The sequence below is a fragment of the Pipistrellus hanaki genome, assembly GCF_964339955.1.
Source record: "Pipistrellus hanaki genome assembly, chromosome: 1".
In the NCBI taxonomy this organism is placed as follows: Eukaryota; Metazoa; Chordata; class Mammalia; order Chiroptera; family Vespertilionidae; genus Pipistrellus; species Pipistrellus hanaki.
This window is the reverse complement of record NC_140503.1, coordinates 111,866,762-111,886,284: the sequence shown is the minus strand read 5'-3', so window position 1 is coordinate 111,886,284 and position 19,523 is coordinate 111,866,762. Positions and strand designations below refer to the sequence as shown.

Sequence of the window (19,523 nt, the reverse complement as noted above, 5' to 3'; positions counted from 1 at the left end):
GGTAAAATAGTAGTAGTAATAATACTTATTGAAAATAAAAATGTAATGATTAAAAAGGTAAAGTCAAGTGAGGAAAAAAGAAAAAAAATTAGTTTCTTAAGTAGAAGATGAAAAAATAAAATAAAAAAAATGTGCAGTAGTGAAAGTCATTCACTTCCTGTACTGTTCTGTTTGGCACACCTGTTTCCTAGTCAGGACTGTATTGAACTTCCCTGCATTCCACTGCTGGAATAAACTTTTTAAATGACCACCATTAAGGGACAAGGTTGAAATCCAGGTAAAACCAGAAAGAGCTGGTAGAAGATGAAAAGCTCACCAATCTGAAAATCAAGATACATTTTAGTACGAGTTCAATAAATGCAGGAATATAGGTAGTTTCTGAGAGCATTAGCTATTAAAAGGCCTTTTTCTGATAATTTGCTGCTATACCAAAATAGAATAAAACTATTCTTATGTTTTTTACAACCTTTGTCGGAAGATTAAATAAAATGTATTATGAGGTCAAAGAATCTTTCAATGAAAATTATATAAGAAAGCAAATGCAAGATTCAAATAGTACATAAGCCCAGCTGGTGAGGCTCAGTAATTGAGCTTCAACCTATGATCCTAAAAACCAAGAGGCCACAATTAGATACCCGGTCTGAGCACATGCCTGGTTTGTGGACTCAGTCCCCAGTGTGGGGTGCATAGGAGGCAACCTATTGATGATTCTCTCTCATTGTTGATATTTCTGTACCTCTCCTTCTTCCTTCTCTGAAATTAAATTTTAAAAAAGTACATATGACTATGTGAATTAAGTCATTGTTAAAATATTAAGTTTGAAACTTGCCTTTTATATTTTTATGTACTATAACTCAAAAGAGTTAAACAAATTAAAAATTTTGATATTTACTTCAAAGACCAAAAACTCAATGCCATGTTCACTGCTTTACATTCTGTAAATTTAGCTCATAACTCTTTCAAAATACATCTGTACTGTTCTCATTTACTCTCATTTCCCTTTCCCTTTATTCATTTAGTGTCATCACACCTTATTCTGATGAAAAATAATTGACTGATTTTAAGAGAGACCTAAAAGGGCATGTTTGTTAATAATAATTGTGTATCCTAGAGTCTGCTTTTAAATATTTGCAGAATTTTCTATAGCAAAGTTTAATTCCTTACTGACTTCTAGATTCTTGAAAATCCTATACTCCTACACACATTTTCCACTATGACCACTGCGCTCTTAATCCCCATCACCACCACCACCACCACTAGCTGTTGTATTTGGCATACATATGAATGCTCTATTCTATGAGCAGAAATTAATTGCCGAATAAATCTAATATGAAATTATTCCATACTGGAGTATTTTTTCTATTGATAGATTACTCTTTCAACTAGGTATGTCTTTAAATGTATCCAATAAGAAGTTGACTATAATTGGCCTCATTTTTATTCCATTGTGTCCTTTTAATTCTGACTACTATATATAATCAGTCATAGAAATTATAATATGAGATTGCAAGAAAGTAAAGTCAGGCCTTTGAGACATTTTTTTTTTCCTCATTGACATTTTCTGGGTTAATTTTTGAAGGAGTTAATAGATTTTTCTCAAAATTTGTTGAGGAATAACATGTCCCTAAGGTATATTTAATAGTTTATAGTCTCATATTTTAATTGACAAGTAGCTAAAAAGTTTTCAAATAGACATTGCTTTAATTTTTTTTAACCCTCACCTAAGTATATGTTGAGAGAGAGGAAGGGAGGGAACACGGTATGTGCCTGATGGGGAATTGAGCCACACCAGCCAGAGCTACATTACTTCAATTTTGTTTTATTTCAACACTATTTGATAATAGGTAACGTTTACAAAGAAGTATTACTGAGAAGGCTTATAGTTTACCACATGTCTAGATTTTATTGTGTTAGTAAACCTCAAGAAACTATATAGACATATGTATAATTTCTTGTCTGTTCACGCCATTTAAAAAATGTTCTATAGCTATGTTGAATATGAAGTGATCCAGAATAATTGAGGTTGTCATTGGTGAAGAATTCTGAACACTTAAATCATGTTCTCATTTAGTTCTTTAACTATGATTAGGTAGAATTCAAAATTCTATCCTGGCAATTCTGTACCTTAAGGATCAAAGGAGGTATGTGAAAAATGAATTGGAAACAATGTCCTAGACATATATAAAGTGTTATATACTTTGTTTTAAATAAAAGACCCATCTATCTTTAGAATATATTTTAGACTTGCGATCAGTGGGAGGATGGAGGGTGTAGGTCTATGAGAGGCTATGGCTGGCAGCGGCTGACCCAGAGGGGCGGGGACAGTGGTCTGCTTGAACCCAGCTGGGTTGTCATGTCCTACCAGGCTAAGGATTACTTCTTGCAGCACTACACAGTCTCCATCCCCTTCTTTCCCTGGGGTCTGTCCTATCTCCTCGTCTTGTAACTCTAGAGACCATTTCTGGAATCAGAAAAATGATGACTTTTCAGTTCCTTGACCACACTCGCCAGCATGGAATCAGAGACTCACACTTTTGATCCTGTCTATTTTAATGTGTGGGCAGTAGCTCTAGTCACTAAGCTCTCTTTTACCTTTCTAAAACTGGAGTCTGCAAACTGCAGCCTCTAGCCAAATCTGGCCTACCACCTTTTTTTTGTAAAGCCTATGAGCAAGAATGGTTTTTACATTTTTTTAATAGTTAAAAAAAATCAAAAGAATAATGTTCTGGCCGAAACTGGTTTGGCTCAATGAATAGAGCGTCGACTTGGGGACTGAAAGGTCCCGGGTTCGATTCCGGTCAAGGGCATGTGCCTTGGTTGCAGGCATATCCCCAGTGGGGGGTTTGCAGGAGGCAGCTGATTGATGACTCTATTCATTAATGTTTCTAACTCTCTGTTTCTCTCCCTTCCTCTCTGTTAAAAAATCAATAAAATATTTTTTTTTAAAAAAGAATAATGTTCTGTGACAGGTGAAAATGATATGAAATTTAAATATCTAAAAATACAACTTTATTGGAATAAAAATAAAGTATATTTTAAGGGAACCATGACCATGTATTAATTTACATTTGGGATGCAGATTAAGAAGAAGAAACTTGCTTTAGTATAGTTGAGTGGTTTGATGGCCTTCAGCTGTCATTTATTGTCTAACTAGAGGCCTGGTGCATGAAAATTCATGCACTAGAGGGGGCGTTCCTCAGCCCAACCTGTCCCCTCTCACAGTCTGGGAGCCCTCAGGGGCAGGAGGTGACCCAGCCATCATGGGAAGGTGACACCCCATCACACTGCTGCTGCCACTGCCAGCAGTGCAAGCCTCAGGCAGCCCTGATTACCTGAGCCTTGGGCTGCCCTGGGCAGCTGGGCAGCCGATATCTGAGGCTTGCCTGCGTCTTGGGCATTGGCTGAGCAGCCGCCATCCAAGACTTGTCTGTGCTTCAGGGCCGGACCTGGGCAGCTAGGTAGCTGACATTGAAGGCTTGCCTGTGCCTCAGGTCAGCCCTGAGCAGTTGGGGGGCTAAGGAGACTGGGGGTGTCCAGAGGCAGGGCTGAGGGGACTGGGTACTGCTATCTTGTGGCTGTGGACGCCACCATCTTTGAGTGTGTGGCAGTCAAATAGCATATTCCCTCTTTATTAGATAGGATGTTGAAACACAGATCGTTTTAGTGTGACAGGCTTTGCCACTGAGTAAAAAATGTTCTTTTCTCACCCTAGCCTGTTTGGCTCAATGGATAGAGCGTCAGCCTGTGGGCCAAAGGGTCCTGGGTTTGATTCCAGTCAAGGGCACATACCTTGGTTGCAGACTCCTCCCCTGCCCAGGTCCTAGTCAAGGCTTTCACTGGTGGCAACTAATCAATGTGTTTCTCTCACTTCGGTGTTTCTGTCTTTCACTCTTCCACTCTCCCTAAAAAATAAAAAATAAAAACACTATGGAAAAATATCCTCATGTGAGGATTAATTTAAAAAAAAAGGTTCCTTTCTCTATTCAAATGGCTGTTTTACTCTTTTTGTTACCTTTCTTTCCTAGCTGTTAGATGTGTTATATAGGAAGGTAAGATATAGAAAAGATTTGGGGGGAAGTAGTAAAAAAGAGGGAAAATTTTGTTTTTCTACCATAGAATGAAAAATACAGATATTTTATACTAAATATGGATTCTTACTTGTATCATTGTACATTTGATAAATTTAATTTTTTCTTTTAATATGAATTTCATAATTGGGTCTAAATTATTGTCTCAGTTATTGCACAGGTAGCCTTAACACAAATTTGCTAACTTATTATTCTGTTTCTATAGTTTTCAGCATATGATTTCATCCCTTCGTCAAAATTAAAGCCCTCTCAAGGAATGTCAGTCAATGATGATTTATGTTTTAGCAGAAAAAGTGTATCAAGAAATTTATTTCATAATAGTCTGGATTTTAACTCAGATTCACTTCCTGTATGTGCTGCTGGTAAGTAATAGGTGCAAGTAATTGACATGTTTAACTAAATAAAAGATGTCTGTAAACTTTATAGTTTATTTAAGGGCTCATAGAACTTTTAATCTAGTAGACAATTTAGGTTCAGTAAGTATTTGTTAAAGATCTGATAAGAGTGGACACTTAGACATAAATGGTCTTCTAAGACACTGAAGGGGCTTCTCATTGAAACCCTTCAAGTCGTAATATAAATCAATATTATTGAGTGTCTCCTATGTGTCACATACTTTCCTAAGTACTGGGCATATAGCTGTCAACAAAGAGGAAAAGTTTTGTGTCTAATATATCTTGTAGTCTGTTTGGAATGAAGCAGACATTAAATTAATGTAAAACAGATTAGACGGTGATAAATGCTGTGGAAAAAAATAATCAGAGAAGATGAATATAAAGGAAGTCCTATGTTAAATAATGTATTGAAAGAAGGCCATATTCAGATAAAAAATACTTGAAACAAACTATAAAGATATCAAGAGAGAAGAGCAAATAATTCCAGGAAGAGGGAATAGTAAGTGCAGAGTATGGAACAAGTTTGAGAAAGATCAAAGAGGCTATTCAATCTGGATTGAAATGACTAAGAGAAAAGTAGAAAATGAAATTCAAGAGATATTAGGACTCTATTCCCTTTGTCTCAGTGAATAGAGCATTGGCCTGCAGACTAAAGGGTCTCAGGTTCAATTCTAGTCAAGGGCACATGCCCAGGTTGTGTGCTCAGTCCCCAGTAGGGGGCATGCATGAGGCAGCTGATCAATGATTCCTCATCATTGATGTTTCTCTCCCTCTCCCTTCATCTCTGAAATCAATAAAAACACATTATTTTTTAAAGAAATATTAGGTGTTCTTATTTATAAGACCTAATGGACTATTGAATGAACTTGACATTTACTCTGAATGAGGGACATTTAAGGAAAGAAATAAAATCAATTGTTTTGTTTTGAACATTATATTTATTTACTAGAGGCCCAGTGCACGAATTTGCAAACAAATAACACCCCCCCCCCAACCTGGTGGAGCTCCTGGTTGAACTCCCAGTTGAACTTCCAGTGAAGGGGACAATTTGCATATTACCCTTTATATAGGATTGCTTATTTGTTTTTAATATATTTTTATTGATTACAAAGAGGAAGGGAGAGGGAGTGAGAGAAATAGAAACATCAATAATGAGAGAATCATTGATCAGCTGCTTTCTGCATGCTCACTACTGGGGTTTGAGCCTGTACCCCAAGCATGTGCCCTTGACCAAAATCAAATCCTTCATTTAGCAGAAAAATAGTATCAAGAAATTTATTTCAGCTGAAACTGGTTTGGCTGAGTGGATAGAGTGTCGGCCTACAGACTGAATGGTCCCTGGTTCGATTCTGGTCAAGGGCATGTACCTTGGTTGTGGGCACATCCCCAAGAGGAGGTGTGCAAGAGGCAGTTGGATGATTCTCTCTCATCGATGTTTCTAACTCTCTGTTCCTCTGTCTTCCTCTCTGTAAAAAATCAATAAAAAATATTTTTTTAAAAAGTAAGATTTCCCTTTATTTAAAAAAAAAAAAAGAAAAAAAAAAAGAAATTTATTTCAGAATAGTCTGGATTTTAACTCAGATTCACTTCCTGTATGTGCTGCTGGTAAGTAATAGGTGCAGGTAAAGGCCTATTTTTAGGGCCCAGGCCAAAGTTTTAGCTACTGAGCCAAACCAGCTGGGCTTGAATATTATATTTAAAATAGACTTAAGGAGGCACATGGGACAGGGGAGAAATCAAGATGGCGGCATAGGTAAACGCCTAGCTGCAGCCTCACACAACAATTTCAAAAAAATACAACTAAAATATAAAGTGGACATTATCCAGAATTACAGGAAAGTTGACTGACTGGACATTCTACAACTAGAAGGAAAGAGAAAACTAGAAGGAAAATCAGAGGAGCTGTAAAAACCTAAGGTACGGAGACACAGTGCACATGTAGAGAGAGGATGGAGCCGGAGAGGATGAGCAGCCGAGTGCCTGGTTGGCGTTCCCTAGCGGGAAGGAGATAAAAGCTCCGGATTGTGCTGAGCCCCATTTCCGACTACACTGAACCCCAGTTCTGGGCGAGACCCTGGGGATCCAGGCTTATACAGAGGGAATCTAGGCTATAAGGCGGAGCGGCGAAAGGCAGTCCCAGAGGCGCACATTGCGCGTAGAGGACGGACTGTTGACTCTGCTGCTAGATTGCCCTAGTGGGAAGGAGACAAAAGCTCCGGACTGTGCTGAGCCCTAGTTCCGACTGCACTGAACCCCAGTTCTAGGCCCGACCCGGGGGACCCAGGCTCATATGGAGGGAATCTGGGCTGTAAGACAGAAGCTCATGGGAGCGGCGAAAGGCAGTCCCAGAGGCGCACATTGCGGGCAGAGGACGGACTGTTGACTGTGCTGCTGGATTGCCCTAGCGGGAAGGAGACAAAAGCTCCGGACAGCACTGAACCCCACTTCGAACTGCACTGAACCCCAGTTCAGGGCTCATTGTGGAAGAGACTAGACTGTCTGGTAGCAGGTGAAACTCAAGGCACCTTTCTCTCAGAGGTGCTTTCAGTGAGTACCAAAGGACACTGAGGAGCACTGAGACTCAGAAACCTCATAGGGCGGGGCTGAGGGAAGCCAAGGCTGTAGGCTTCACCCTGAAACTCCGGCCCATCTAAGCTGAACACAGATGCTTTTGCAATTTTCCAAGTCTAGGCAAATAAGGCTGTCTCCCGGCATAGACACAGCTGATCCTCACAGCAAATTGGTCTGGAGGTCATTTTCTCCCAGTGATAATAACAACAATCAAGACTTAACTACAACAAGGCTGTACACACACTCCACAAAGGGGTACACCAAGAGTGTCCACCTCAGGTAACTGGAAGGCCGACCCACTGAACCATGTAGGACACCTTAGCACACAAAGCCACCCTACCAACTCAGGGAAGCTGCGAAAATGCCAAGATAAGGAAAGAGATCACAAACGAAAGAAAAGGAGGACAACAAGCAACTTGATATAGAGTTCAAAACCACACTTATAAGGTTTTTCAAGAATTTCTTAGAAAAGGCCAATAAGATAAATGAGACCTCTGAGGATATGAAAAGGGATCAACTAGAAACAAAAAGGGATCAACTAGAAATAATACATTGTCTGAAATAAAAATATTATACAGAGTCCTAAAAACAGACTGGAAGATCACAAGAATCAAGACAAAGGTTTGGAACATAAAGAGCCAGAAGACACTCCTCCACAGAAGCAAGAAGACAAGAGAATCCAGAAAGTTGAAGATAATGTAAGAAACCTCTGGGACAACTTCAAGTGAACCAACATCAGAATTATGAGGGTCCCAGAAGAAGAGAGAGAGCAAGATACCAAAAACATACTGGAAGAAATAGTGACAGAAAACTTTCCCCATCTGATGAAAGAAATAGATTTACAAGTTCAGGAAGCGCACAGAACCCCATACAAAAGGAATCCAAAGAGGAACACACCAAGACACATCATAATGAAAATTCCAAGAGCAAAAGACAAAGAGAATATTAAAAGCAGCAAGAGAAAAGTAGGTAGTTACCTATAAGGGAGCACCCATACAATTGTCAGTTGATTTCTCAACAGAAACCATGCAGGACAGACGGGAATGGCAAGAAATATTCAAGGTGATGAATAGCAAGAACCTACAGCCAGAAATACCCTACCCAGCAAAGCTATCACTCAGAATCGAAGGCCAGATAAAGAGCTTCACAAATAAAAAAAAAAGCTAAAGGAGTTCATCACTGCCAAACCAGAATTATATGAATTGCTGAAGGGGGTTCTTTTTTTTAAAATATATTTTATTGATTTTCCACAGAGAGGAAAGGAGAGGGACAGAGAGCTAGAAACATCGATAAGAGAGAAACATCGTCCAGCTGCCTCCTGCACACCCCCTACCGAGGATGTGCCCACAACCAATGTACATGCCCTTGACCGGAATCGAACCTGGGACCTTTCAGTCTGCAGACCGATGCTCTATTCACTGAGCCAAACCGGTTTTGGCTGAAGGCGGTTTTTTAGGAAGAGGAAGAAAATAAACATAAAAATTATGAACAACAAATATGTAACTATCAACAAGTGAATCTTAAAACCAAGGGAATTAATAAAATCTGATGAACAATATTAACTGGTGAATATAATAGAATCAGAGGTATGGAAGGGGAGTGAATTGACGATTCTCGGGGGGGAAAAGGAATGGGGGGTGCAGGAAGAGACTGAACATAAACTGTGCACCTATGGATGAGGACAGTTGGGGAGGGGGAAAGGGCAGACAGTGGGGTGGTAACCTGAAGGAGGGGATCAATGGAGGGGGGAAAATGAGGAACATTTGTAATATGAACAATAAAGATTTATTAAAATAAAATAGATTTGTGGAGGGAAAGGGTGAAAACAGGGAGTCTATTTTAGTAATCCAGGCTAGAATTGATGGGGCTTTGACCAGAGTAGCAATGAATATAATGAAAGTGATTAGATTCTGATTATATATCAAAGGTAGAGTTGATATGATTTGATGATTGATTGGGAATAGAGGGTGGGATGGATGAAGGGAAGGAGGGAGGGGAAGAAAAGTCAAGAGTACCATAAGGTTTTCTTGGTTAGAGCAACTAGAAAGATGTTTAATTGCCTAAGTAAGTATTACAGAAAGTAAATATTATAGTAGTTCAGAGTACATTGGCATTGTCATGGGCCATATCAGTTAGAAAAGACATTGAAGAGAAAATAACATTTTAATTTCATCTTTTTGGGATGTATGTGATACAAGTAATTAAATGGGAAGTATGAGAAGAGTAAAGACTTATATTATTGAATTTAATAAAAAAGAGACATAGAAACATTGATGAGGGAGTAATATCATCCATTGGCTGACTCTTGCACATCTCCTACTGGGGATCAAGCCCACAAACATCATGTGTCCTGACTGGAAATCGAACCTATGAACTCTTAGTTCTTTGGTTGATCAGTGCTCAACCACTGAGCCACACCAGCTAGGCTCAAAGGCTTACATTAAGAAAGGGCTTGAGATATTCTGGGAACTGTATAAAGGCAAGATTCATTGTAGATGGTCAAAGATAAATTTGGATATAGGGATCCCTTTAGGTTTAAAATTTGGAGCTCATACTGGAAAGCCATAGGGAGCTAGTGGAGATTTGTTGGTGTCATAGTAAAGGAAAAAAGCCAGGTGATAAAGTTATTTACAAATGGAATAAAAGGAATAATCAGGAAAATTTGATGACTAGGACAGTGGTCAGCAAACTCATTAGTCAACAGAGCCAAATATCAACAGTATAATGATTGAAATTTCTTTTGAGAGCCAAATTTTTTAAACTTCTTCTAACGCCAGTTCTTCAAAATAGTCTTGTCCAGACCATGATATTTTATGGAAGAGCCACACTCAAGGGGCCAAAGAGCCACATGTGGCTCTCGAGCTGCAGTTTACAGACCATGGGACTAGGGGAGTAGAGAAAGATGTCAAAACTTAACACCTGACTGATTAGAAAAATGATCATGTATATGTTAACAAAACAAAATTTGTTGGAAAGGAAAAATATTTTATAATAAAGATGGAGTTTGTCATAGATGTTAACAATTATTTAGTATCCAAATGATATCAGTTACTGAAATTTGTTTGCTATGAGTTTTGACACAATATTTAGAAAACATTGTTATCCTAGTAGAGTTTATAGATATTTATGCAGTAATATTCCATGGTATTTTCATATAAAAATGAAGTATCATAATTATTGTATAGTTTAATGTTTATTTTTGGGCCGGCAATTGACACATGCCCAGAGTTGAACCCAGGAGTATTCATTCTGGGGGACAATGTTTTATTCACTGAGCCAAACCTGCTAGGGCCTAGTAGCTCAGATTTTAAATAACTGAATTGTAAGACAACATATAACCCATTTCTATATGGGATGTTACAGATTATAAGTATATAGGAATTCAAGAAAGGAAAAGATAATAAGTATTGAAGTGATTCACAAAAATACCAAGAAAGAGTCTGGACTTTAAAGAACGAAGGGTCTGTGATTGGCAGTGAGGCAAAAGGGACTATTGCAGGTAGAGAGAATAACAAAAGCATAAATGTGAGAATTAACTTAGAAGATGTCTACTATGTGAAGGAAAATAGAACTTGAGATTATAGGAAGAGAATTTTTAAAATAGTTTTAGAAATGCAAGTGATAAGCTCATCCTATCTAATAAAAGAATAATATACAAATGAATCATCACTCCACCATGCCCACAAGCCACACCTGCAAGCCAGTCAGGAGCAAATATGCAAATAAACCCAACCAACCTGGCTATGGCCACAAAGAGCAAGAGGGAGGCTTGGGTTTCCCTGGCAATGGAGGAAGCCAAGCTTTCCAGCTACCCTTGCTGGCCTAGGCCTCCACTCAAGGTTACAAAGTTTCAATGCTAGAAGATACATAAAACCAAACAGAAATGGCAGCAGCCACACAACTGGAAAGAGCGGGAGGCTAGGGGTTTCCCCCGCAATGGAAGAAGCCAAGCTTTCTGCACACCCTGGCCAGCCCAGGCCTCCACTTAAGGCTACAAAGTTTCAATTATAGAAGATACATAAAACCCAACAGAAATGGCTGCCGCCACAGAAGGCATGGCTCCACTCTAGGCTACAAAGTTTCAGTTGTAGAAGTTACATAAACCCCAAATACCAAAGCCTCCGCTTAGGTCACCAGGGGCATGGCCAGCCCGAAAACCACCACAGGCCCCTTGTTCAGGCCACCCCATGCCCCAAGGGAACCCCCACTCTTATCCAGGACATCCTTCAGGGAAAACCAGCCAGCCCCCACCCATGCACCTCTATCCTATCTAATAAAAGGATGATATGCAAATTGACCACCCCAACACACAAGATGTCCACCACAAGGGAGGGCAGTTGGGAGAGATCAGACCTACAAGGGAAGGCAGTTGGGGGGCTGCCAGGCCTGCCAGGCAGGGCAACTGGGAGGGACCAGGCATGCAAGAGAGGGCAGTTAGGGGCAAACAGGCTGGCAGGGGAGCAGATAGGCATCAATCAGGCAGGCAAGGGAGTGGTTAGGGGGTGATCAGGCTGGCAGGCAGAAGCAGTTAGGGGCAATCAGGAAGGCAGGCAACAAGCAGTTGGGAACCAGCAGTCCTGGATTGTGAGAGGGATGTCCGACTGCCCGTTTAGGCGAGACCCACTAATCAGACATGCCAGTAGCAAAAGCTTTATCCCTTTCTTGACTGCCATGATCACTATCTGTGTACTTTTATATTTATTTCTACACAAATGACATCATTTATGAACCCTTTGCACTCCGAACCATTCTGGACATTGGCTACCAGTTACCACGATGAGTATGTATCTGCTTCTTAAGTTTCAAGTTCACACGGTTGCCTGTTGCATTGCTCCAGCAGCGGGAAGGGAAGGAATTAACTTAATTCCCCGTAATCACTAATAAACTGCAATGTCCCCCCTGAGAGGGGACATCCAAGTGATATGCTAGAATTCCGATGTCCCCTGAGAGGGGACAGTGGAGTGCAAAGGGTGAAATTAAATGTATTCATGAAATAAAGCTAACTTATTATATTTTTCTCCTTTCTTCCTTCCAAAGGCACTACTGGAACTCATCAGAAAAATCTTTCTGGGAAATGTGGACAAGTTGGATTTTCACAGATATGTAGTAAAACTGGAAGCGTGGATTCTGACTTACAGTACTTGGGGACAACTAACAGTTATCAAGATAAAGGTTTAAATTTCAAATTTATTTAGATACAGATGATATATAAATGTTGTGTGGGGTTTCAAAATCTAGCTTATATGTTATTTTGTATAATCATACTCATCAAAAAAGTTACATTTTAGTAAAAATTTTAATAACATTTAAATAGCTATTACCTCAAATGTTAAATACTGTAATCTTTATATAAATACTAGAGGCCCAATGCACAAAATTCATGCAGGAGGGGGGGGGGCGTCCCTCATCCCAGTCTGCACCTTCTCCTGGGACCCCTTGAAGGTTGTCCAACTGCCTAAGCGGGCAGTCAGGCATCTCTCTCACAATCCAGGACTGATGGCTCCCAACTGCTTGCCTGCTTGCCTTCCTGGTTGCCCCTAACCACTTTTGCCTACCAGCCTGATCATCCCCTAAAACACTCCCCTGCCAGCCTGATTGACCCTAACTTCAGGCCTGGTGCCCCCCAACTGCCCTTCCCTGCAGACCTGGTCGCCCCCAACTTCCCTCCTCTGGCTACCTGGTCACCCCCAACTGCCCTCCCTTGCAGGCCTGGTCCCTAACAACTGCCCTACCCTGCTGGCCTGATCACTCACAACTGCCCTCCCTTGCTGGCATAATCATTCACAACTGCCCTCCCCTGCTGGTCATCTTGTGGTGGCCATCTTGGTTCCACATGGGGGCAGCCATCTTGTGTGTTGGAGTGATGGTCAATCTGCATATTACTCTTCTATTAGATAGGATAGAGGCCTGGTGCATGGATGGGGACCGGCAGGTTTGCCCTGAAGGGTGTCCTGGATCAGAGTGGAGGTTCCCTTGGTGCTTGGGGCGGCCTGGGCAAGGGGCCCAGGTGATCTGCAGGCCGGCCACACACCCTGGCGACATAAGTGGAGGCCCTGATATCTGGGATTTATTTGTCTTCTATAATTGAAACTTTATAGCCTTCAGCAGAGGCCTGAGCCAGCCAGGATGTGCAGGAAGCTTGGCTTCCTGCATTGATGGGAAAACCCATGCTTCCTGCTTGCTCCATGACTGCAGCCATCTTGGTGGTAATTTGCATACTCACTCCTGACTGGATGGTGGGCGTGGCTTGTGGGTGTAGTATCGGTGCGGTCAATTTGCATATTGCTCTTTTATTAGATAGGATGATTGATTAAAATTGGAGTTTCTACTCATGGTGGAAATGATCACTTTAATACCAATTAATTGAAGGTAACATTACTCATTAAGGAGTACTGTGTTAGCAGAAGTTATTTTTCTTAACAGTTTTTAATTTTGAGGCTACATAGAATTTATTATGTTCCCTGTTAGGAACGATAACTTTCTGACTAACTTTCATTTTAAATCTCTTATATGTCTGAAAGATATAGATCAAAAGGAAGATTTGAGGCTATCAGTCATTTTGGATTTGAAAGTGTTTTCTTCCTTCCATGTTAATTAATAGCTTTTATTATTATTTAAAGGTTGGAACAAATCAGATATTTCTAAGAGATATTTTCATTTTTGTTGTATACTTATTAAATATTTTTGAATGATACCAATGTATGTACTTCTTTCTGTATTTGGTGGTGAAAAAAAAGTTATGCCCATTTGAAATTACTAAAAAGGATTTAGTTAATATAGCACTTAAATTTTAACTACCTTTTCCTCCATCCACTCCAAAGGGCCATGTAATTCCAGAAAGTTTTCTTTCAGGTGTTGTTCCTAATTAAAATAATTTAGTATCTTTCTTAATAATATAGGTATTCCCTAAATCTTTGCCAGATGCCTTTGGGACTCATAATTAATAGAAGCAGAGAGGATTCTCTGTGTTGCTTGGCTTTTTCCTGTTTAGGATATCCCTAAATGGTTACATTACCTTTGAAGTCTACTTTCACTCTCAGTGTTTAATCATATTTTTGTAGTGTATCTAATTTTCTATAACCTCTCAGAATACCTATTAGAGCAATGGCTAAAAAGATACCATGTTCTTCCAAAGTCAAGATTTAGAGGGGAACTAGATGGTAGTGTAGATAGATGCCTGTACTCGCCGGTTCCCATAACCACAAGTAAAATACAGAACAACCATCATCCAGAATCACCAGAAAGCTGGCTGAATGGAAGTCCTACAACTAGAGCGTAAAGAAGAAGCACACTGAGACTGGTAGGAGGTGAGGACGTGCGGAATGGGCTGGTCCGGCACCCACGTGTATCACTTTTTAATCAGGAGAGAGATCGTCTCTGTGGAGGCTACCCATGAGGAGCAAGGGGTTTCAGCCCCACACCCGAAGCCCAGCCCAGGGACCCAGAAGTGGGAGGAGAAGTCCCTGTAACTACGGACTGTAAAAACCAGTGCAACTTGGAGCTCAGTGACACAGAGGCTGCTGGATACTCAGCTATTCCTCTTAAAAGGCCAACACCACAAACTGAACTTACAAGATCCCACTTCCTCTGAACTCCAGCATTAAGGCAAGGCTCTGGGGGACCCATACACATATCAGGAAGAACTGAATTGTCTAGTATCAGGGCAAGAACTCAGGGGCAGCTTTCTCTCAGACGGAGTTGCTTGCAGGGATCATTGTTCCTATGCTGGGACCTCCTGGGTCGGTCGCAGGGCTGACTGATACCATTTCTGTTTGCGCCACCTGGGTGAATCTGTAAGACCCTGACTCATCCAATTTACAAACCTACCCATGCTGTATACAGCAGCTTTTGCATATGAATAACCTGTCCTTGCTCAGGCTAAAATCTGTCAAACAAGCTGCAGCTGGGTCAGGGAGCTCCAAACCTATCAATTAACCAGTTAACTGTCATGTGTCCAAAATGGAAACCATCCCCACACACCATAATTTGAATTTAATTTTTAAAAATTTATTTGCAATGAATATTATAAAAGTAAATATATTAACTCACAATTCAAGTGTTCTTGAATATTTTCGGTTGAAAATGCTCACAAAAAATTATTTTAGAGTTGGTTAGGGCTGCCACTTAGGGAAAACATTTTTTTTTTTAATTCTTCCAAATGACATTTTTAATTATTTTTATGTAGCAAATACATAGTGGGGGAAAAGTATTATTTACATTTAGTTATTATTAAAATTGCTTCAGTGTTTGATAAAGTTTGAAACACAGTAACACATAACAGAACATTACATTGTTTACAAAAGTACTTAGTTTCTTTTCACTATTTTGTACCAATGCTAGTAGAAAAGTATACCAAACATCTTTACCACATAGATTTTTTTTTTCCCAATTGGATGATACTCCCCCCAAAAAAAGTAATTTATGTAATCTGGATGGCAAGTTGTTGGCATAACGTTTTCTTTGCTCAGGTTGTACTAATTTATGTTTTTTCATTAATTGCTGATTACTTGTAACTGAAAATTACTAAGTGTAATATTGCCATTTTTAAATTTTATTTTTGGCTATAGACTCATGCTTGCATCTATAGACACTTATGGTGAACAAAGGGTAAAAGGCCCAAGACCTGTCACCAGCACCAGCCTGCCTTACTTCAGAGCTGGGCCTCATCTGTTTATTTCCAAACCTGATACAAAGAGAAGGAATCTGCAGATATCTCTGTAGCTCCTACTGAGTGGCCCCAGGCAATAACTGACTTTGCACCTCCCTGAAGACCCAAGAGCCAGTGTACCCAGTGGTCAGTGCCAGACCATACCAGATTACACCTCTACACATCCATAAGTGACACACTCAAGGGACAGACTCAGTGAGCACAAAGCCCCACTGAAGCAAGTCCTCCATAAGGGTGTCTCCTACATAGCAGCTCTCCCATTGTAGTCGCAGGTTATCCTCACAGCCAATTGGCCTGGAGGTCAATTCCTCTCAGTGACACCAACAACAATCAAGTCTCAACTACGACAGGACTGCTCACAGCCCACACTGGGGTGCACCTAGAGTGCTCAGCTCAAGTGACTGGGAGGCTGAACTACTGGGCCCTATAAGACATCTACTACACCAGGACACTCTACCACCTCCAGGAGATATCATAGCAGCTCTACCCAATACATAAATAAACACAGGGAAGGAGCCAAAATTCGGAGACAAAAAAACAAACAAAAAAACTGGTCACAAATGAAAGAAAGCAAACTATTGAATATGGAGTTCAAAACCACACTTATAAGGATACTCAATAATCTTCTAGAAACCTACAGGGAACTTAGTGAGACTTTCAGGGAATTTAGTGAGAATGCAAAAAATAAAAATAAATAAATAAATAAAAGAACCATTCAGAAATTAAGCATATACTGACTGAAATAAAGAATAATATACAGAGATTCAATAGTAGAGTAGAGGATTCTGAGAATCAAATTAATGATTTGAAATATGAGGAAGCAAAGAACACCCAAAGAGAAATGCAAAAAGAATCGATATATATGAAGGTAGTGTAAGGAGCCTCTGGGACAACTTTAAGCATACCAACATTTACATTATGGGGTGCCAGAAGAAGAAAAGAGAGAGCAAAACATTGAAAACCTATTTGAAGAAATAATGACAAAATTTCCCCTACCTGGTGAAAGTAACAGACTTAAAGTCCAGGAAGCACAGAGTGTCCCAAACAAGAAGAACCCAAGAGGGCCATACCAAGACACATCATAATTAAAATACCAAGGGCTAAACACAAAGAGAGAATCTTAAAAGCAGCAAGAGAAAATCAGTTACTTACAAGGGAGTGACCATACAACTGTCAAGATGATTTCTCAACAGAAACTTTGCAGACCAGATGTGAGTGGAAAGAAATATTCAAAGTGATGTAAAGCAAGGACTACAACCAAGATTACTCTAACCAGCAAAGCTATCATTTAGAATTGAAGATCAGATGAAGAGCTTCACCGGAGTTCACCATCAAATCAGTATTATATGAAATGTTGAAAGGTATTTTTTAAGAAGAAAAGGATTAAAAAATATGAACAACAAAATGGCAGCAAATACATACCTATCAATAATTGAATCTAAAAATCAATATAAACTAATAAGAAATCTGATGAACAGAATAAAATGGTGAATCAAATAGAATCAGCGGCATGAAAATGGAACAGAGGATTCTCAGAAGGAAGGGTGGTGGGGCGGGGGGAGGGTGCAGGAAGAGATTAAACAAAGATCTTATATGCATACTAGTGGCCCAGTGCAGAAATTCATGCACATTAAAAGGGAATTAATTAGAGGAAATATTTTAATATTGGTATTTGCCCTTTCTCTATAATAGAAGTGTCAGAGATGAAAGAAAATTAGTAAAGTGTATATATAAATCTCCCTCCTGTTGGAGTTTAGGGAACACCGTGGGACCCAGAATCAAGTCCCTACTCACCCACTCGCACCTCGAAATTGCACGAGACCCAGGCACAGCTGGCCCCACCCCGTCAAGCCCTACAGGGTGGGGGTTGTGGCCTCTGGTCCCCCATCAAGCCCTGCAAGGAGGAGGCATGGCCTCAGGTCCCCCAGCCCCGGTGCGAGGGTGTGAGGGCATGATGGCATGAGGGTGTGATGCCCATTTGTATATTACCTCTTTATTATATAGGATATGCATTAGTAGGGGCACAGATAATGGGGTGGAAAAGGCCTAGGATAGGATTGGAACCAGGTGGAAGGGGACAACAATGTAAAAAAAAAAATACATTTGCAATCTCAACAATAAAGATTTTTTAAAAAGTTAAGATTTAACTTACTAGTAAGTTATACATTAAAAATTTTGTTGAGACCCACAGTTTGATAACTGCTGCTGTAGAGCCTAAGATGATCAGAAAACACAGATATTTACATTACTATTCATTAACAGTAGCAAAATTATAGTTATGAAGTAGCAACAAAAATAATTTTATGGTTGGGGGTCAGCACAACATGAGGAACTGTATTAAAGGGTCGTGGCATTAGAAAGGTTGAGAACCACAGATCTAGGGAATACCTAGCTCAAAAGTAAAAGTATAAAATTTGAAGAGGAAGAAACAAAAATCATCATTATTACAGACTAGAGGCCCGGAGGGGGTCCCTCAGCCCAGGCTACACCCTTTCACCATCCGAAGCCCTCAGGGGTAGGAGGCAACCTGTCGAACAGGGGAAAGCGACGCCCCATCACACCTCTGCTGCTGCCACTGCCGATAATGCAAGCCTCAGCCGGCCCTGGTTACATGAGTCTCGGGTGGCCCTGGGAAGCTGGGCAGCTGCTATCCACACCTTGCCTGTGCCTCAGGCCAGCCCTGGGCGGCAGGAGGGCAAAGGAGACTGGGGGACTCCAGAGGCAGGTGCATGGCAGGGCTGAGGGGACTGGGCGCTGCCATCTTGTGGCTATGGGCGCCACCATCTTTGAGGGTAGGGAAGTCAATTAGCATATTTCCTCCCATTGACTTTGGGTGCCGCCATCTTTGAGGGCGGGGAAGTCAAGTAGCATATTCCCTCCATATTGGCTGTGGGCACCGCCGTCTTTGCAACAGCACGAGGGTCAATTAGCATATTTCCTCTTTATTAGATAGGATAATACATGGTACAATGTAATGGTTAAGAGCACAAGCTTGGGAGCCAGAATGCTTGGGTTGATATCTTGGCTTATAATTTCCTAGTGTATGATCTTTAGTAATTTACTCATCTGGTTTTAAATTTTTAAAATCTGTAAAATAACAATACCCATTCCCACAGGATTGTTGTAAGGATTATATTAGTTAATATATATAAAGTGTTTAGAATACCACATGGCATATAGTAAGAGCTTAATAAACATTAGCTCATCATTATTTTCATTATAGTCACCATCATCATTACTATAATCACTAAAGGCCTGGTGTACAAAATTTGTGCATGGGGTGTGTGTCCCTCAACCCAGTCTGGGACATCCCTCTCACAATCCAGGTCTGCTGGCTCCTAACTGCTTGCCTACCTTCCTTCTGACTGCCCCTAACTGCTTCTGCCTGCCAGCCTGATCAACACCTAACTGCTCCCCTGATTACTCTGGCCTGATTGCCCCTAACTGTCCTTTTCTGCCAGCCTGGTCACTCCTAACTTCCCTCCCCTGCAAGCCTGGTCACCCCTAATTCCCTTCCCTGAATGCCTGGTCACCCCCAACTGCCCTCCCCCTTGCATGCCTGGTTGCACCCTAGCTGCCCTCCCCTGCAGGCCTGGTCCCACCCCAGCTGCCCTCCCTTGCAGGCCTGGCCCCCCCTAACTGCCCTTCCTTGCATGCCTGGCGCCCCTCCCCCCAACTGCCCTCCCCTGCCAGCCATCTTGTGACAGCCATCTTGTGTCCAAATGAGGGCATCCATATTTGATCACATGGGAGCAGCCATCTTGTATGTTGGAGTGATGGTCAATTTGCATATTACTCTTT

General features: G+C 40.8%; 1 protein-coding gene across 6 annotated transcripts in view; it reads left to right on the top strand.

Moving 5' to 3' along the window:
- Nucleotides 1-19,523, top strand: part of TOGARAM1 (TOG array regulator of axonemal microtubules 1) — a 146,110-nt gene that overhangs the window by 40,414 nt on the left and 86,173 nt on the right. For all 6 annotated transcript variants that reach the window (XM_084884882.1, XM_084884881.1, XM_084884880.1 and 3 more), the window contains exons 2-3: nucleotides 4,294-4,450; nucleotides 12,092-12,226. In XM_084884882.1, coding sequence (XP_084741008.1) covers nucleotides 4,294-4,450; nucleotides 12,092-12,226 — 292 coding nt within the window. The remainder of the gene's footprint in view (nucleotides 1-4,293; nucleotides 4,451-12,091; nucleotides 12,227-19,523) is intronic.